This window comes from Azolla caroliniana, unplaced genomic scaffold, assembly GCF_043228905.1.
Source record: "Azolla caroliniana isolate FFs.n. ecotype wild unplaced genomic scaffold, voAzoCaro1.0.p SCAF_21, whole genome shotgun sequence".
Classification (NCBI taxonomy): domain Eukaryota; kingdom Viridiplantae; phylum Streptophyta; class Polypodiopsida; order Salviniales; family Salviniaceae; genus Azolla; species Azolla caroliniana.
Window position 1 is genome coordinate 2,331,591 of NW_028230456.1, and position 20,501 is coordinate 2,352,091.

Consider the following 20,501-nt stretch of genomic DNA (forward strand, 5'->3'; position numbering starts at 1 on the left):
GCTAGTGAACCTCAAGTCGTAAACATGCATTAACATGATCCATGCTCTGTCTCTATATTGATAAGCTTACAATTATATTAATTGCATGTAAAAACCACCATTACAACCATTAAATCTTCTCTATTAAGGTAGAGGGTTATTCTCTAAAACCATCAGAAAACTTGAATATGGACTTGAGGAAACGATCCATGTATGATCCAATACCCAGAAGTGCACTGTGCCACAGGTAAGAATACCTTTCAATTTCCTAATGTATGCTCTGTCTCTCTCTCTCTAAGATTCCTTATATATACACATGTGCAAGTTGTTTTATCCATACCCCAATATTAACCTTTGATGATTCCACATTCTACATGATAAATCCATCCCAAGAAACATACATAAGTACCTCCATAAGTTCACACTAAGACATCAAACATATAATACAAGCAAAAGAAGAGGGCAGTGGCCAAAAAGAAATGGAAACAAGAAAATACATGTGAATAAACTAATTTGAAAATATTGATTTAGATCAGTATGATCTAAATCCAAAGCTGTGTAAGTATGATGGTCAGTGGTAAAGCTATGTAACTGCTAAATATTACTAGCATAATTATGATATATCAGACATTTATGCTAAAATCATGTACAACAAATTAAGATCAAAGCTCAATTACAAGAGCTCATCAAACCCTACGGGAATTAAAATCATCCACTCAATAGGAATAAATCCATGATTAAACAAAACTAATTATTGACCAAGTTAGTTGAAAGACATAAGTATTACAAAAACAAATTAGCCTAAGGATTAATTAACCCAGTTATAGATCCCTATTTCAAGATGATACTTTAAGCTCACTATTGCATCTAACTTTTTATAAACCATAAGAGTTGATTAATCTGAATAATCTATAATGATTCTAACTAATTATATGGTGTGAAAGGAATAGAGATTCAAGTTAAACCCATGATTTAAATTCATTGAAACAGAATTGGAGATCAACCCCATGTGATAATTTACGTCAACTTTTTATAAATCATAAGAGTTAATTGATATGAATAATTCATAATGATTATAAATAACTATGTAGGTGTGAACGGAAGAGAGATTCAAGTTAAACCCATGATTAAAGTCATTGAAAAAGAATTAGAGATCAACCCCATATTAGAGTTGGTGTATAATAATTTAAGCTCACTATTGCATACAACTATTTATAAACCCTAAGAGTTAATTAATATGAATAATTCATCATGATTATAACTAATTATAAGGTGTGAAAGGAAGAGAGTGTCAAGTTAAACCCATAATTAAAGGCATTGAAAAAGTTTTTGGAGATCGACCCCATGTTAGAGTTTAATTTCAATGATTAGATGTTAACATGGAGGATTGTCAGTTATGTATACATATATTTACATAAGTGACAATCCTCACACTATCTTTCTAACCAATTGACAAAGAAAATGAGCTTTCATCTCTTTTTTACATGAGTTTGTAACCCTAAAAAAACGGAAAGGTCCTAAAACCTAAACCCACATGAAATTGATGGTCTTATATCATGAAATAAGAATTTATTCCCATTCTAATCAATGAGGCATTGGTCAAAAGACCAATATCAATACAAGATATGTACATGGTATATTTGTTGCTAACTAATATATTTTGGTATATAATAAATAGGTGCACCCTGAAAAGAGCTGGAACTTGTGATAAATATATTGATACCATGTTACAACTATATGTTTCATTTGTTGCGTTACATGCCTAGGAGGGAGATGAGAGTATGCATATTGTCCCTTGCTTTCTTGGATGTGGATCTTAGATTTTGCATGTCCATACATCATATTCAAGTGGTTGATTATCTTGACGCTTGTTCCGAGCTCTGGTTTCCAGCCACAACCATCAAATTAGTACTACTTGTCGATCCATTCTCAGCTAATGGAGCAAGTCCCCACTTGCCTTCAGATTCGAGAGGCTCTATTACTTGAACTGAACCATCCGTCAATCCGATGGCAAATTGGTTTGGCTCAAATGGATGCGCCGCAATGACAGAAGGATATACCCCAATACTGCAGGCACTCATGAATAATAACCGGATTATATAACATCAATTCACATGAGAGCTTTATATACATTATATGCAAACATATATGCATATGCAAACACGTGCAGATACATATACACATATGGTGTAGTACAAAAAATGTGATCTAGTTATGTGTATGCATGTGTACACATGCACATATAGGAAAACACCAAAATGATCCTAGCTTTCTGGATTTTGGTAACCTAAAATGCATGTGGCGGATTATATACATGTGCACGTACCTAGAATTAATAGACGGGGTATAAGCAGAGGAAGCCAAGCGGCATCTCGGCCGCAAGTTCTCAGCCTCGAAGATTCCCACTGACCCATCTACAAAACTAGCAAGAACCAGTTGACTGTCACATGAGTAGATTGCATGCGATATCGATGAGGGCATCGAATCACGAGGCGTCCACTGCAAATTGGAACTTTTATAAATGAATAAAATACCCTGAAAATGTTGAGGATTTTTTTAAGGCATTAATGCCTTTCTATTTTTAATCACCAGTTTCTTGTATTTGAATACATTGTAATTTTCTGGCAGTATGTGAGATTAGAACTTTAAATATTGTGTACTTTGCTTTTATCAAGAGCTATTAAATCTTCCTGGTGGTATTAGAAATTGACAAACGTCTGAGTAATTTTCGTCCATAATTCTATTTAAAATCTTAGTGAGACAACAAAATCAAGTTTAAAATGTTTACTGTTTTTCTTTCATAATGCATGTTGATCTTAATGGGGAATACAAATCTAAAGCAGTTACTGTTTTTTCTTTCATAATTCTGTTAAATCTGAGTGTGGCTAGAGGTTTAAAGATATGATCAATTTCTTTCACAATGTTATTAAATCTTAGTGTAACACGGTCCAAACTGCAAGAAAAAAATACTAACTTGTTTTAATAGCTCTAATTTAGCCGCATCATAAATTGCTAATTGGCTCTCATGGGTTACTAAAAGCCTTGTTTGATCCTGATGGAACTGTACACGTGTTTCACTGAAGGCAACTGAAGGTTGACCAGTGGGTACTTGCAATAACTTGCTTTTACGCTTTTCCCAACTATCGGTATTCCAAACACATAGCTGGAAAGTAAAGCAAAGTTTAGTTTCAGAGACATTAGTTGATCAAATGTTTTTAGCTCCAAAGGTATCAATTCAAAAGGAATCAGTTCAAGAACATCAAATAAAAAAGGTATCAATCTTTATGACATTTACCTGTGCATCTGCTCCCGACGACACAAGTACATTCAGCACGTTGGAGAACGCCAACCCTGTGATCCTTTTCTGGTGACCTTTCAATGTGCTTTTCACCTGCCAAACCATAAAGGAAATCACACGAATTTTGTAATGCTGGTAACTGACACTCCATGACGATTTAGTAGTTAATTAATAAAAAAAACATGAAAGACACTTCATATTTATGCTCCACCTTAACTGGTTGATTTGGGCCTAGGTATGTTCAGAACACACAAAGTTTATTCTAATATGCTTGGGTAGCATAACCATATATAACACAAACTTTAAACCATGCAAGAGATCCGTTCGTTACCTCGTCAACTCTAACATTGTAGATCTGAATTGAAGAATCATCCATACCGACTGCGATTATATTATTATCCTGCGGATGAAATGCAAGATATGTCGCCGCTGGAGGTGGTTGCATATAGGTTGTCATCACCTACGAGAGTTATAAATGAACCCAGTATATCATATGCAAATTCATGAGAGATCAATAACAAGCTTCCATAGTAAAGAGGTAGAGTATGTATATACTCATGAATTTAACCACATCAGCATGAAACAGACTTGGCAACATGACAATCACTGACGAAAATAAAAATAATCACACAGAAAATCATCATGTTCAAAAACCTTGTCATCTGAAGCTGAAATAACTAGAACCCCTAGTGTACATATGTATTTAATCACTCTCTATAAACATGTGTTCAATCATCCGGAGAGAATATTTGTATTCCAAAAACAATCCTCACCTTGAAAGTCATCATGTTGAATAATGAGACTTTGCCACCTGAAGCCGACATGACATACGAATCATTCTTAGATAGTGCTATGCATGGAACAGCCTCCTCTGGATTCACCTCACCAGTATCATTTGTCATCATAATTCCACTTGAAGGTTGCCATAGAATTGGAGCCACACTTGCAGTAGCCTAGTGCACAAAATATTCCCATTATTTCAGCTTACTTTTGGATTCCATCACCAAAGAACCCTTTAACTCTTAAGAACAAACCTTGCTTGTAGGATTGGATTCATTTCGAGTCCATTTCCATAACTTATGAACAGCATTTGAGAAGAGCGCTAGCACAGCTGATCCAGAATTTGTGTAAATGAGCCTCGAGACCTGAATTGAAACTCTCTTTCTCTCTCTCTCATCTTGCTCCTGTTGCTAGCACACATCTTTAATAGAGCTATATGTGAAGGTTTCCCCCTACTAGATGGACAAACCACACCATTGTGACAATCTTCAAGAGTGGAGACCCCATGATGCTGAGCAATTATAGGACAGTCATGATTGGCCATTACTTGGTTAAACTATGCGGCTCGATCCTAGAGTCAGAATTGAGGGTATGGGCAGGGAGAAATGACTGCCGTTCAGCTGAACAGGCAGGCTTTTCGAAGGAGTTCATAACTTTGGATCACATATGGACTTTTTTACTTTTTTAGTTTCTGTTTCTATTTCTATTTACATACATTTATTTTCGTTTGTTGTTCTTCAAGACAAGATAACATTTTAAGATGTAATCCCTTGCTTGGTCTTATTGGTCATTCTTGGCACTTAAAAGATGGTATCTTTCTTTCTGACTCACACATGACCATATGTACCACATCCAACATCAGGGAAGCTCAGTTTACGGCATTCTTCTTTTTTCCTTCCCTCCCTCATTCACACACAACATCATATATATCATATCCAACATCAGGGAGGTGTGATTTTCAATAAAAAGGTTTTCCTTCAATTGCACAAAGTCTATGTTAAGAAAACTGGAGTCAACCTTGCATCCGACTGAACTCTCTTGACAAAACTTTCTTTGATCCAAACATGCTTATCTTGAGAAATATTTAATATATCATTCATCACTCAAATATGTTAGTACTCTCCTCCTTTTTAAGGACCTAAATATGGATTTTTCACTTGAACACATAGGAAAAAGAGATTTCATAAAAGTTACCTTTGCTGTTGGGCCTGAATCAGGGAGCCGTATGCACCTACACTGTGATGCTTCTTTTATTTCCGTTAGTTTCCACAGTTTGTTTTTTTCAGGAGTCTCATTCACAATTCTTGGTTTAACATCTGTACTGCGGCCAGAATCCACACCATTCTGTATAGGAAAATAGCTTTTTACACCTTGGTAACTCAATATGCATAGCTAATTTTAAGAAGAAGAGATTAATCTGTAGAAAAATAACACTCATAAAGTCTTATCAGAATTGTTGCATGTCCTAATCCTGCACAATGTCCTACATCTAGCACAGCAGATTCAAAGCTGCTGCTATATTACAAAAAATTAATTCTAAGAAATTTTAGCATTTTATAATGAAAGTTTACCTTTGGTAAACAAATATTATGTTCTCAATAATTTAATATGCATAGCCAATTCCAAAATTTCTAGACATCTTATAACGCAAACTTTAGGCTCAATAAGACATACCATGGTGGCAGCGGAAATCGAAGTCTGTAGTACTTTGTCAGCTGTATTGACTGCAATTGGAGTACTTGTCGAAGGTGCTACTGGTATTGCAGTTGCAATGGGAGGCTGTGTGGATGTATGAACGATGCCACGTCAGATCCTTTTTTGAGAAGCACACGTTTTATTTCTTGGAATGTGAGAAAATACCTAACCTTGGCATCTGCTTGTCCCCGTGAAGCCTCATAATTCCTTCCTTCTTGTGTCCTTACAAGTCGAAATCCTTCTGAGTTAGCTAAAATCTTGATCCCATTCTCGCTTGTAACAGCCAACAGTGAGCCATCTTTATTGAAGCGCACATGAGGACTTCCCTGCAGTATAATGAGTAAAGTATATGTATAAATGCATGTACACACATGACAGAGAGAAAGAGACAAATATAATGTTAAATGTTATAACGTCTTTGAAAAGGTCAAAATAATTTCTGAAACCAAAGTTACATCCATGTGAAGTACAAAAGCAATGTCGCAAAAAAAGGGAATTTACCAACAGTACTTCACTAACAAGGAGCGGGTGGGAGTGGGAGAGAGACTAAAAATTATGAACCATGTTACACTGGTTGATGCAAATAGAAACAAGAGGTAGTGTTTTCAATCTAGTACTGGTCTACAATGGTATCATCCTGTTAATGTACTCATATTTAGGTATTTATATCCATATTAGAGCCCTGTATTACATCGTAACTTACATCTAGTTGATAAGCACAGAGAAGCATATAAGCTTGTCCCAAAAGCCAAATTTTCCATCAAAACGGTATTTCTTTTTCTATAAATATTCTGAATTTATGTTTTCATTTGTCTGTGATCATACCAAGAGATAATAAAGCATATAAGCTTCTGTCCCTGCTGATACTAGTTTCACTTTTACAGCTAAAATTGGTACCTGGATAACCTAAAGGAGGCTAAAACAGAAAAAATATGTGCATGGTTTTTTTAACACAATGCCTTTAATGATGACATTCATTGCATATATTCCCCAGATAAAAAATCTTACTTGCAGTCCACCTTCAGCATCAGTTGTCATAAGGATACTCGTACTATCCATATCCCAAAATTTGACCTGGAAATCATCTCCGGCAGCCAGGAAACGGCTCTTTGTGGTATCAAATTGCACAATCCCAAGTGAACGCTTGCGAAATCCCATATATTTCCTCTTGATTGTCCCTTCACTTTCATTCCATTCAACCAAGTATGACTCCCACTCTTTGCTTGTTCCACATGAAAAGAGCCTTTTTTCATAGAAATGACCATTAAGAGGATAATCAGAGAGACAACAAGAATCATACATTGCTGAATTATCATTTATTTGTAAGTTAATAATCAATTTCCAGTTTAAAAAGTATATCACCTTGATCCATCTGAGCTATAAGACATTCTAGTGTACCAATTTCCTGGTGCATCATAATCCACACGTGATCCCATATTATCATACAACCATGCCTTGATTTTCCCATCTACTGCTGTCGAGAAAATAAACTGCAGAGGAGAGAGAGTACATAATGTGATCTTTGAACTTTCCATGTCCGATAATTCTATATACATACAAAGAACACTGTACATTTCATATTTTTGAACAATAATCAAGTTTCAACCATGACAAACATGGTAGGTTTTATGTAATAACTGTTAAATTCCTACTGAAAAATATCAGTAGTCTCAAATGATTCATTGTGCAATAATTGGCAAAAGGCAATGAATAATTCGTTCCATAGCTGGCAAGTTCTGGTGGTACGATGGTATCATGTAACCAAACAGAATCAATCAATTCTGAAAGTGGATTAATTACCTGGATACTTTCTTTATGATGCGGGCAAACAGAATAAACAGGTGCTTCATGTCCTTCAAAAGTGTACAGCTTCCTACCAGAAGCCACTTCCCAAATCTATGCAAAGGAATAGATCTTCTAATTTTACACAATGCCCAACCTTCCAAAACCATTAAAACATATATACCAAAAAAAAGTACCTTGATTATTTTGTCATCTCCACAGGTTACCACACAAAGTTGCTTATTTGGATGAGCAAATGCCAAGTCATTAACACCTCCGACATGAGCATCCGTCTGTTAAATACATTAATTAGGCCTAAAAGTAACTCTGCAAGACAGAAACTTTAGATCCAGAACAACCAAATAAACAGACCTCAAACTGCAGTCTTGTCTCACTTCCACCTGTATATTGGTGTATCTGAATCATGTGTTTTGAAAAAGCAATGCCTATATTGAAATAGAAATTTCATTATAAAAAGACTATCACAGAGCTCAGTTCTTTAAAAAGAGAGCTTTCAGAAGAAACTTAACCTAAAAAGTCCCCATCCGGACTCCACATAGTTCGGTTTACTGACACTGCTGGGTCTTTCACCAAAGCGGCCTGGTTTTGCAGTTCACAATTATTATTCAAGTGGAAAATATTAGCTAAAAATCCAGAAAACTAAGTGAACTTACCTGCAATGCAATAGAACATAATGACAAATCCCACACTTTAAAAGGCTTCAGAGCTAGCCTTTCACAAGTTGAAACTTCCCATATCGCAATTTCTCCTACATTTGTACCAACTGCATATACATGCATACAAATTTCAATAAAATTGTCAAGCAATATAGCACTTGAATCCAATGCATAAAGCCATATTTAAATACAAATAAAAGGGTGTCTGCCACTGCGGTCAAAACTATAACTCATCCCTTGACCCTTAAGGGTTGTCTCAATCCCTAGGATAAAAAGTAATCCTCCCTTCTTTACATTCTTGATAAACCATCACCCTCTTATCATCGTGTGTAGAAAACTACAGTACAAACTACCATGGGATAAGTTATGGTTAAAGTTGTCAACAGTGCCACTCCTTCCAATGAACACATAGAGTATCAAATTAAGTTTCTGAGCATAAGAATAAAAAATATGTTTCCATGTTGATTGTATCTGAATGGTAAAAAGAGCAGGTTATGATCATAAGACATGTGGTTAGGGTTTGTGACTAACCAAGGAGTAATGTTTGCTGTAAAGGATGAAAATCCATGCTCATGACATTAGAACCCTGACTCAAGATTCTGGCAACAGTTTTGGGAAGATCTTCTGAAGAATATGCTGTTGATGGTAGGCTTGTAACTGGGTAAGTGATCTGTTAACAAAAAGATGGGTAAGTGAAACAATGTCCCTTCAAACCTACTTAAGTCTATGAGATTGAGGAAACAAGTATTGAATCAAATAGATCTACACAAACATGGATTCAAACTCTATTCAGAAATGCACTACCTCATCCATTTGCCTAGTACGCTTCAGAAGATGCTCGGAATCAGCCGACTGATAATCCAAACTGCCTACAGCACCAGGAGGTGTCCTCGGACGCTTCAACAATGCACCTACTGCACACCAAATTCTCAAACATTAATACATGCAGATATCGTTTTATGCCAAGAGAAAGGCATGCCAGATTCTCAAACATTAATATATACAAATAACATTCCATGCTTAATAAACACATTGTTATCAATATTCAACAATACTCTAATGTACAACAGATTCTCTAATCTCAATAAATATAAATATCCTTTTAAGCGTAATATCATTTTCAAGAATGCACCTACTGCAATATAGCAACAGAAATATACACAAATACCCATTATGCCAAAATCAAACTCAGCCATCAAGATCCTTGTACCTGGATTAGGAGAATTGGTTACAGTTGCCAGACCAGCTGCAACCGCTGGATGGGAGGCAGGTGGATTCGGATTCACCATCCAGCCAGCCAATGGATTGGCCGAGGATACAGTCACTGGTGGGAATGGCTGTAACAATAAAGAAGGAAGGATAAAGCTCTACAAACTCATATATTCTTATTAGCAAATATGATTTATTCATCTTGCTTCAATTAGCTAAATCTCAATCGAGTACCCCATTAGCTCCAAGTGGAGGAAAGGCTCCTCCTAGTGGCTTTGTGTTGCCAATTGCACCAACTAGAGGGTTGTTCGTGGGTGGTGCTGCACGGCCACCATTTGAAGTTCCACATGTATGATCTGTAAAAAGGGTTTTTATATCTGGGTTGGGTCGAGGATTTTTACAAAGTTGGTGTTGCCAATTCAAACTGCAATCACAATGCATGCATAATAAGCCTGAGGAGCTACATGATTTTGTTTTTCTTATAAGTTCTTTTATAAAACAGATACCTTTGATTAATCAGTGTTCGCAGCCTTGAAGCCTTTAGACCTGGAAATACCAGCTTATCTCGGAAAAGTGGATTTGCTTCAATAAGCTTTTTAAGTTCCAAAAGCATTATGTTTCTAGCTGTCTTTGTATCTCCATACTTTGACAGCTGATCATTCTCCCTAGAATTTGCCAATGTTAACTAGCCCATTAGTAAGTGCAATACCAAAACCAATCCACATTTCAGAAAAGCCACATAAATAGCATACAAATAAATAAATGTACACCCTTCGTTAAACCATTGTTTTATATTTGCTTGAAATAAGAGAGAAGGATGATGATGCATCATCTATAACTACAAAAACATTGAATAGGTAAATTTTCCTTGTTCACATGAGCATTGGAAGAACAAGGAACAAGGAACTTTTCATTGGCATTTTAAATAGGTCAATTTGCTCCTTAAAGTATGATTCACAATAGGAAAGGCATAAATTACGACTATTGTGGAAGGTGGGTGCACTTGTGCATATACCCATGTAGACAAGGATAAATAAGAATTCCATGGTAAGATGCAAATTGCAATATACCTGAAATTATCCAAAGTCAAAAGTTGTGTAATTTCTTTGAACAAATCTTCGTTAAACGCTGAAAACACTTTCAAATCCTTGACAAGAATTTCAACTGCCTTTGCTCGATCTTGCCTGTATTCATGAGAAATTGGATCCAAAACAGCTGAAACAATCAGAAACAGGATATCCATGTGCGCAAACATCAGAAAATGCATACAATCTATGCCTTTTATGTAACCTATACATTCACAAGCATATCTAAAAGTTTGAACTAGTGAAAACACACAGGAAACAATCATCATCGAAAATCCCAAAAACAAAAAAAGAGATTGATAAATGCCCATGCATACATTCAAACGAAAAATGAAAGATTTGACACAGGAACACCAGGGCCAGATCACAAACTTATCAAGTGCTTCGAGGTATTTTTGCTTCCGTATCTCAAAGAAAATCTTCATAGAGTAACGGTTATCATCCACTTTGGTGAACCCAGATAGGTAACGTTCTACTTCATCCCACTCTCCAGCCTGCGCTTGCTCTTCAAAATATTTCATGTTGAAAAAGAATCCAGATTCTTGCTCAAGCCTGGGGAAACCATGAATTGGCACTTAGAATAATTTTACACAAATATTTCTAAGTTACTTTTTATTTCACATGTTTCCAGTTAAACATACTTTTCCTTTGCTAAAATGACATATGCAAGATACATACATGTATATGTATATGTATATGTATATGTATATGTATATGTATATGTATATGTATATGTATATGTATATGTATATGTATATGTATATGTATATGTATATGTATATGTATATGTATATGTATATGTATATGTATATGTATATGTATATGTATATGTATATGTATATGTATATGTATATGTATATGTATATGTATATGTATATGTATATGGATGTGTATACAATCAAAATGAACATTTTTTGAACTTACTTGTGAACAGTCTCTTTGAATTTTTCTTCATCAAGAAATTGAAGTATGAGGAAAACAAGCTCCCGACTGAGTGATGACATGACCAAAGGTATTATGCTGTCATTCCAAACTTAATGTGAGAAAGTATCAAAAGAGTTGCCAATTATGCAGAACGAGAACAACAAATATATCATAAAAAAATTAGAAATCTTTAATGGAAGACTGATCTATGATATCTGCATTGTTTCTTAAACCAGAGAATATAAAAAATATCCCCCAATTCATGTTAATATGCTTATGCAGACAACACAATTATACACGGAAGAGACAAAAGGCTGCCCACAAGATATAATAAAGGTAACCCATTCAATTTTTAAACTGCCCAAAATCCAAATTTCCAACAGAAGAAAGGAAAGACTGCTAAAAACGAATAAATCAATAAAATTGCCCGAAATAAAATATTAGATAAACATAACACCAATTCCAACTCTACAATGGAAATTTTTGCAGAGACGGAAAACAATAAGAACAAAGAACATGAAAGACGTGACTCAAAATTTATGTGGTATGAAACCTATCAGTTCTAATTAAAATTTAGTAAAAACCAAAGACACCCAAAACTAAATCCTGAAGACCTAGATCTGCAGTATATATAGGCCCTGTTATGAACCAATTCAGCACAAATGTGGGGTCAACTGAATGACCAAAACCAAATTTGGGGTTAAACTGATTATCCAAAATCAGGTGGGGGGTTAAATTAAGCATGTAAAAGTCACATTTGGGAATAAATTAAGCACCCAATAATCAAATTTGAGGTTAAGTCAAGTGCGCAAGAGCAAATTCAGAGGTTTTTTGTTCAGATAAAATCAAAATTGAGGTAAGTCAAGCACGATAAAGTCAAAATTGGGCATCAAGTGCCCAAAATCAAATTTGGGACTAAATCAAGCTCACAAAAAATTAAATTCAAACGCTGAAAAAAAAACAAAATATGAAGGTAAATCAAGTGCTCAACAGTCAAATGTGGCGATAAATCAAGTGAACCCAAAATCAAATTTAAGGTTACACACTGAGGGCAAAAACTCAAATTCGGAGGTAAAATGAACTGCAAAAAATTTAAATTTGAGCTTAAATAAAGTGAGATGAAATCGGGCAAAAATAAATCCGCTTTGATAGTAAATCAAGTGCCCAAAAATCTAATTTGGGCAAATGGACCGATTAAACTGAAAATTGAGGTTAAATGGATTACCCAAAATACACTTTGGGTGACAATCAAGCTCACAAAAACAATTGATCATCAAAATCAAATTTATGGTAGAATTGAGTTTCCAGCGTCAGATATCCCGGAAAACTAAGTCCGTAAAATCAAACTTCAACGAAAATGGAGCACCCAAAATTAAAATTGGAGGAGAACACAACGAAAAAATGGGGTACATGAAGCTAGCTTTTTTCACATATCCCTTCCATTAAAATTGTGAGAAGAATGAAACGTCCAAAATAAAATTCTGGAAGTAAATCTGGTGTCGAAAATTTCTAAAGTAGAAATAAAATCAAAAGCGCCCAGATGCGAAACTGCCAAATTTTCAACAGAGAAGAGAAAGCCAAAAAGAGAAAACAGAAAAAATCAAAGGAAGAGGGGGGGGGGGGGGGGAGAGCGTACCTGTGCAGGAGATCGAAGCTTGCTTCTTCCTCCTATCACGAAAACAATTTTCTCAGATTCTGACCCGGAACTACTGTGAAAAGAAAAGGGGGGGAAAGAGAAATGATAAGTGAGCGGGCATATCGAAACAAACAAATCAAGGAAAAACTGAGATAAGTGGGAGCGCGTATCAGATAAGAGAGAAAAATAAATAAAATAAAAGGAACAAATTGGGGAGTTTTTATTTTTTTTTCCCTTAACGCGAGGTGTCTCTATTCTCTTACTTTTTAGTCTATGTATGTATGTGTAATCTTTTGTTTTTATATCCATGAACAAATACATACATACGTAAATGAGAAGAGCTTTTCGATGACATAAGAGAAAGAGAGAGGCACGACTCGGTGATCACAATGGAATTCGGATCCAAACCTTCTTCGGATGGCACACGTAGGATTAAGCACATAATGAAATTTTGACTTAATTGAGCACATAAGAATGAACATGAACCAGTATTTAACAATTGGCAGCAGTTCGGTTTGAACCCGAACTTAACCCCAAAACCCACTTCTTAATGGTTTAAACGGTTCCGTTCGGTTCAGTTAGCTTCAAATTTAGGTTTTGTAAATGGTTTAGTTTGGTTTGGTTCGGGGGTTTATCAATTTGATTTGATTTGATTTTGAGGTTTTACCGGTTAGATTCAATTCAAGCCTTTATTAGTTTAACAGTTTTCATCTAAAATGGTTTCAAACCACGGTTCAAAGGGTTTAAACAGTTTTAAAAATTAAAATTTGAAATTTTGGAAATTTTCAAATTTTTAAAATTAAAATCTGAAATCTTGAATTTTTAACTTAACTTGAAAACCAAAACCAAAACACAAACCCGCAGTTTTAACGATTTAAAGGTTTGAAAGTCTCTAAAACCATATGGTTTGAGCTTGAATATTTTGTAACGATTCGGTTAAAAGGGTTTTGTGGTTTAGTTTAAGTTTCAATTTTTTAAAGCGTTTGAGTTTGACACCCTCGAACCTAACCGTTGCCGATTGTTACTAGTATTGCCACTCCATAATCACGTTGAAGTGGGGCACCACTCCATCCAACTCCAGGTATGCAAAAACAAACCCCATTATTAGGATGGAGATCTTATGTTTGTAGTTTGAGAACATCCACAATGCATTTGATTATGTGCAAAACAAACCCCATTATTTGAATGGAGATCTTATTTCTACGGTTCGACACATCTACACTCTGTTACCAATTCGTTCTTGGCTTAAGGCACCTCCCACATGTGAGGCCCCAACCATGATCCTCCAAATGAAGACTTTTGCTCTCAACATTAATTGAGATTATCGGCCCACCTTGATCACATGGTGCCATCAAGATATAGGCTTCTGGAATTTCCCCACTTTTTCTTTCATCCATGTATATCTCCTTCATTTTTCATTCCATGATAAACATTGCTCATTGATATTTTGGCAAGACTCTTATTACCAACAAATGTCCAATTAAACATTTGTGATCCTTTGTCCAAACGTGGGATTGGATCCTACCATGCTGAGAGACCCTATAACTTATAAGCAAACGATGGCCTTGTTTTCCTAAATTCCATAGATAATTTTTGCGTGACCAACATTGCATCTTGAACTTTAATCATCCTATTCAAGCCATTCAATTAAATTAACGATGAAAAAGCAATATTTTTGGTGTTTCCTTATCTTTTTCTTCTTTTTTAGAGAAGTAGGCACTCCCTCTCACCTCCTACCAAAATGAAAGAGTCTACCCTCAGACTCACAAAATCTGAACCGCTCAAATGTAGACTAGGAAGAAAACAATGAGCTTTTAAAACCTCCTCATTTGAATTACCATTGTGTTTGGGAGCTTTAAAACTTTTAGTACCATCCACATTTGTGATTGTCTCGGTCAATTAGCATCACCAAATTAATATCACAAGGACATTGCCCAAAATGAAGCCCTTGACTTGGATTGTCCTCATGTGCACCAATGTTTTTATTTCGCTACATTGTTTGACTTACCTTTTCATGCATGTGCATAATAAGAAATGGACAATATTTTAAAGCCTCCTCACTTGGATTGTCCATGTGTTTGGGAAATTGTGTTTTTCATGACTAAATTGTGCATGTCTCATTTTTATGCATGTATGTAATAAGAAATTATGAGAAAATAGTATAGATGTGTACAAAGTTTTGCAAAGTTGTTATATATTTCCATATTGTTTAGGAGGAGACACCTTTAACACTTCGTGGCTTATGAAAAACCTTTTTCTCATGGGTCAAACATCTCTTAATTGATGTTTTACGTTGTTTTTTAAGTTTATAAATTTCACTAAACTATAGCTTTACATAAACAACGAGTAATACAAACATTAGAATATATGTTCAATATTGGGAAATATATTCACTACATGATTGAAAAGAAACAAATCGTTGCAAAGAAACATTTTCCCCATATATTAGGACGTTAAAGTTAATAGTTGAAAAGCAAGATATTTAAAAACAATAGGTGGACATATGAGACATCACATAGCCCAAGAAAGTGAGAACAAAAAATGAGCAAAGCCATGTAGCCATTTGAGTTCACAAGGCTATAAAAATCGTAAGTAAAGAGACCTCATGAGTCACCATTACTTCTTCACTACGTGCTTTCCCAAAGACATTGAGCTTAACTTCACACTAATTGCCAAACTTTTTTCTACCTCCTTACCCTATTGTTTCTCGTTCTCTTTGTTTTCCCCATGCCTTGTATTTTCTCTAATTATTTTATTCTCATTGCCTTCTTGCCCTTTTTTCTCAAATAAAATCACTAGGCTTCAGCACATCCATTATTGGAACCATTGATCAATTATGCTTGGCTATCCTTAGGTTAGGACCTCATCCTTTTGACGATATAGACACCATCAAAATATTGGCATTCGTGGTACATGACTACTACTATGGTCAAATTGGTGATAGAAAGAAAAAAGATGGAACTTCAAAGGGGTCCAATTGTTGTTTCAAGGCGTCACATCATTGCTCCTTGATATTCTCCTTCTACACCACAAATATTTTGCACAATACTCGAGATACTACTCTGAAAGTGCCTATAGGGCCAAGTTAAACCACAAACATGAAGGGCAAATATACTCCCAAATGCTATTAAAATGGATATTCTTCTTGTTCCCCCCCATACATTAGAAGACAAGGAGCTCGGGCAATGACGATGATCTTTGAAAAGACCAAGGAAGTAGACCCAAACACGGTATGGCAGTAGCTAGTCGAGAAGAGCCAACACTACGAAAATGGTTCTTCTTCTTGTTTCCTTCATGCATTAGAAGACAAGGATTTTGGAAAATGATGATGATCTCTGAAATAGCCAAGGAAGGTAGTAGCTAGTCGAGAAGAGCCTTGGGAAACAACAAGGAGTGCATCGAAAATAGTCATGGTGGCAAGACTAAGCCATAAGGCACAATCATGAACGAGGGAGGAGTGGGCAAAGAAAGTCCAAAGAAACAAAGCCAATGAAATGAAATGAATCCAATGAAAAAGAGCATCAAAGGCTAGAGGAATTGGGACGATGAAGAGGATTCTCATTTGAGTTCAACACCAATCTTAAGCCCTCTATTGTTTGTTCTATTCTTTATCCAACTATATGATCTTTGTAACCTTAAATTCTCATTATATGAGACATTACACCTTGATCTTTTATCTATTTTCTTATACATTTGTAATGATTGCAAATTACCTTAGATTTCCCTAAGGTTTCAATAGTTCCAATTGGGATGTGATGTCAAAGTTGGCCAATTCAAATTAGGGTGTCTCTCTCAAGGGTTCTACAATTGTTGTAATCTCGCATGTTTGAATATGAAACAAGTCTCTTGTTCAACATCCATATATATCCTTTAAATTGCATTATGTAGACATGGACATTGAATGGGATGGCGCAATAGATACTAGTAAATCTCGCAATTTATAATAAGTTTCGGGGAAAATGTATCCAAATTTAAATAAGTTTTTCATAATATTAAAATGGGTTTCAACGTGGTGAGTCTGCACAGTGACAATATCCCCATGGTCTTAGTAGGCCTCACAAACATTGTCTTGATTCTCTACACCATGATTCAATTGTTGTCAAAACATAGTTGTTCAAATCCTAATACCAATGAACCCAATAATGAGGCTTATATACTTTTTAAGAGTTGTCTTGTTAGAGAATAACAATATTATCTCTTTTTATTCTTTACATAACTTACCCTTTTGAGCATGCACTCCTCCTTATCCTTACATGGGCGTTTGGTTCAACCAAAAGTTATATCAACACACATTCATATTTGATGTTTTCTTCTCTATCATCACTTATGCATAACAAATTATCTATTTCCCTTTGCCACCTTTAGTGGATATTGAACTCTTTAATCTTCTTGTTCAAATGGTTAGCTTTTAAATGTTTTCTCTACTCTTTTGTCCAAGGGTCAAATTGGCAAAATCCCAACCTATTGTAAAACTTTAGTTTTGCATGTTTTCCTCTCTATGCACACAATTCCTACGTATGCACATGCCACATGATGACATTGCTTAGCCCTCTCCAAGATACACTTGGATCCATGAAAGCCACATTTTGTGGAAATACATGGCTTTGATTTTGCATTGGCAATCATCTGAAGAGGGATATGATTATAATTCAATCTTATTACTTTGTGTTGTCGTGAAGATTTTCGGCTACGGTGAGAAAACCGGGAGGGACAAATAAAATGGGGATGTGCAACATTGCACATGCACTTGTAAATTTGTGTAATAAGAATAAGTAAACAAAATGTAATGGGAAGGGTAATAATCTAAGGTGCTAAAGGTGCACCACGAAGTTCGTAGAGGCATAAATGTGATGTGCACTTTGTAGAGTAGAAGGAGTAGTGGACATTGAGAGTGAATGTGATAAGAGAGAGCGAGTTAAGGCCCACCGATTTAAGATCAAGGGAGATATTCCCCATTAAAGGAAAGGGGATTTGACTCCCTCTTGTAATGTGCTCACCCCTTACTATTATAAAAGAGAGTGATGGGTCACTTGTGAAGGGGTTGCCTATTTTGAGTGAGAGAGGTATACCACTTAGGTCGAGGGGTTCTATTCGGTTTTAGGGTTTCTTCTAGAGTTTTCTTCTTGGGTTTCTATGCTTCTTTGCTTACTTATCTGATTAGGGTTTTCTTGCAGTCATTTTGGGTGCGGCCTTGGTTGTAAATTTTTTTTGTGAACTCTTAATATAACATGTTGATGTTTCTTGTCTTGTGGGTGTATCTTGCCTCCATCTATTCTATTCTATGTTTATGTGCTAATCTTCCTCTTCTCCTCTTGAGTTAAGCTTCCATTTTGTGTCTTATTCATTCTCCTCTACTCCCTAGTCCAAGACCCCTGTGGTCCCACCTCGGATCCTACATGTACTCGTGGAATACCGCGACAACGTTCTCAAAAAATTCATCCAAAATAATTCAATTATCCCATCTATAACGAGGAGTTATTGGTCAATGTTTTCTTGAAGGCTCCCTCATAAAGTTATGGTTACTCATACTCATTGAAATTTAAAGTACTTTGAATTATCTAGAGTTATTAATCAATGTTGGGCCTATTGGTATATATTACAATCTCTATAGTAAGTTGATTTTGTCATTCAATTCTGACTTGGACACTTGCATGGCAAATTAGGTGCACTCTCATGTTCTTAATTAGTACCAAAAGCAAGTAAGCCCACTTTTGATCATTAGTATATTGTCTACAACTTGCAACCACCACATTGTCTTCAACTCTTCACCATAAAACATTTTTAAATGAGACTCAAAGTTCAATAACCATGGATGAAGTGTCACATCATATTATTCAACATTTGAATACAATTTTTTTTTAAATGTAGGATGAGCTTGACTATTAACACATTTCCTTATATGTTTCAAATGGTTTACCATGCCTTCTTACCCTCCATGCTTGTCGTGATTCTCCTATGGTAGTACACTTTTGGGTCACTAAGATAGTTGAATTCATAACACGTAATTCTTGGTGTCCTCCTTGTTCAAAATGTTTAATTAATTTTGTGTGAGTGATTAAGTTGTTGAGCGAGTTTACAATTTATGTTAGTAGTAAGATTAACGTGTGGTGAGCTTTTTGTACGTTTCCATGGTTAAGTACAAGCGAAGAAGTGAAAAAGGACCATCTTCGAACATTATTTGTTATATGTTTAAATTTTGTTTGTTTTATTTTATTTTCCATTATGTTTATCAAATAAGATTATGGGCCCTATAAATTTGTATATTTTTTTAGCACTAAATTTATGTTTTTTCAATGTCGATAAAACCTCAGATGTGTCAATAGTATGGGTACCACTATCTCTCTGCTCATGCTCGATGATGATCACATGGCTTGTTGATGACCCCTCGATTCCTCCCAATCAAAACTATGTGTCTAAATGTCTCACTTCCGCATCTCACCACACTTTTCACTTGCCACACCAATCAAATCAAAGTCTTCTTGTGTTTTTACAAAGCTTTTCCTTTGAGCATTCCCCTCGATTCCTCCCAATCAAAACTACGCGTCTAAATGTCTCACTTCCGTTGTCTCACCACACTTTTCACTTGCCACACCAATCAAATCAAAGTCTTCTTGTGTTTTTACAAAGCTTTTCCTTTGAGCATTCCTTCATTCCAATTCACCCCACCCCAACCCCCACTCCCGCCTCACATCCTTTGACCTACTTCACCCCATATGTCTTCTCCAACCTCATTTGGCACACACCCCTCCAATGTGTATTACGTTTGACATCTCCATTGTCCTTAAGTAGCTCTCCTCCTCACGCGTGCCATTGGCATTACACACCTTATATCCAATCATAGTTATACAATTCTTAGCATACAATATTCAAATGATACACATGGTAAGTATTTTAAAATTATTCCACCTTTTTAAAAGAAAACATAAAATACATAATCTACCTCATGATTACCCATCCAAATCTAAGCTATGCAGTGGGACTTGTGAGTGAGTTCATGTAGAACCCTCAAAGCTTTGTCTACATTGTGTCAGAAGGATCCTAAGGCATGTTAAGTCCACAATGGACTTTGGAGCTTGGCAAGGTGCATTTACGCGAGTTGGGCTGAGCGGGTACATCGACGCTGATTGGGCAAGAAGCACTACAAATAGAAGATGTACTAGTGGATACATGTTATCGCTAGATCCGAGAAGCTTTGGTGTGTGCTACTCGTTCCTGGCATAAAACCTCAAACTAAGATATACTTTGTGCCTACTATGGTAGCATTTGATGAATTTGAATCAAACCTCAAACAAAGAAATACTTCGTCACTATTAGGGTAATGTTTAATGATTTTGAATCATGCTTTCTAGTCACACAAACTTTTAGTATGACAAAGTATATTCAAGGATAAAAGTGGTTGCTCTTAAACATATGTGTTCAGATATCAAGCTCAACTA

General features: G+C 35.6%; 1 protein-coding gene across 4 annotated transcripts; it reads right to left on the reverse strand.

Moving 5' to 3' along the window:
- Nucleotides 1–1,277: 1,277 nt before the first annotated feature.
- On the reverse strand, nt 1,278–13,209 carry LOC147850296 (protein TOPLESS-like). Of its 4 annotated transcripts, none has more exons than XM_087336686.1 (26): nt 13,066–13,209; nt 11,430–11,525; nt 10,878–11,057; nt 10,491–10,604; nt 9,927–10,085; nt 9,655–9,844; nt 9,422–9,548; nt 9,016–9,122; nt 8,743–8,881; nt 8,209–8,318; nt 8,065–8,134; nt 7,907–7,980; nt 7,732–7,827; nt 7,553–7,648; nt 7,115–7,242; nt 6,761–6,995; nt 5,923–6,078; nt 5,732–5,836; nt 5,252–5,401; nt 4,312–4,422; nt 4,051–4,230; nt 3,609–3,737; nt 3,275–3,370; nt 2,954–3,142; nt 2,306–2,478; nt 1,278–2,046 (listed from the first exon to the last, which is right to left on the reverse strand). In XM_087336686.1, exons 2-26 carry the CDS (start codon nt 11,507–11,509, stop codon nt 1,836–1,838), a joined length of 3,405 nt encoding a protein of 1,134 aa, XP_087192812.1. In that variant the 5' UTR covers nt 11,510–11,525; nt 13,066–13,209; the 3' UTR covers nt 1,278–1,835. The 4 variants fall into 4 exon arrangements, with proteins under 4 accessions (XP_087192812.1, XP_087192811.1, XP_087192813.1 ...); XM_087336685.1 differs by having other exon boundaries at nt 1,278–2,055; XM_087336687.1 differs by having other exon boundaries at nt 9,016–9,125.
- Nucleotides 13,210–20,501: the final 7,292 nt, after the last annotated feature.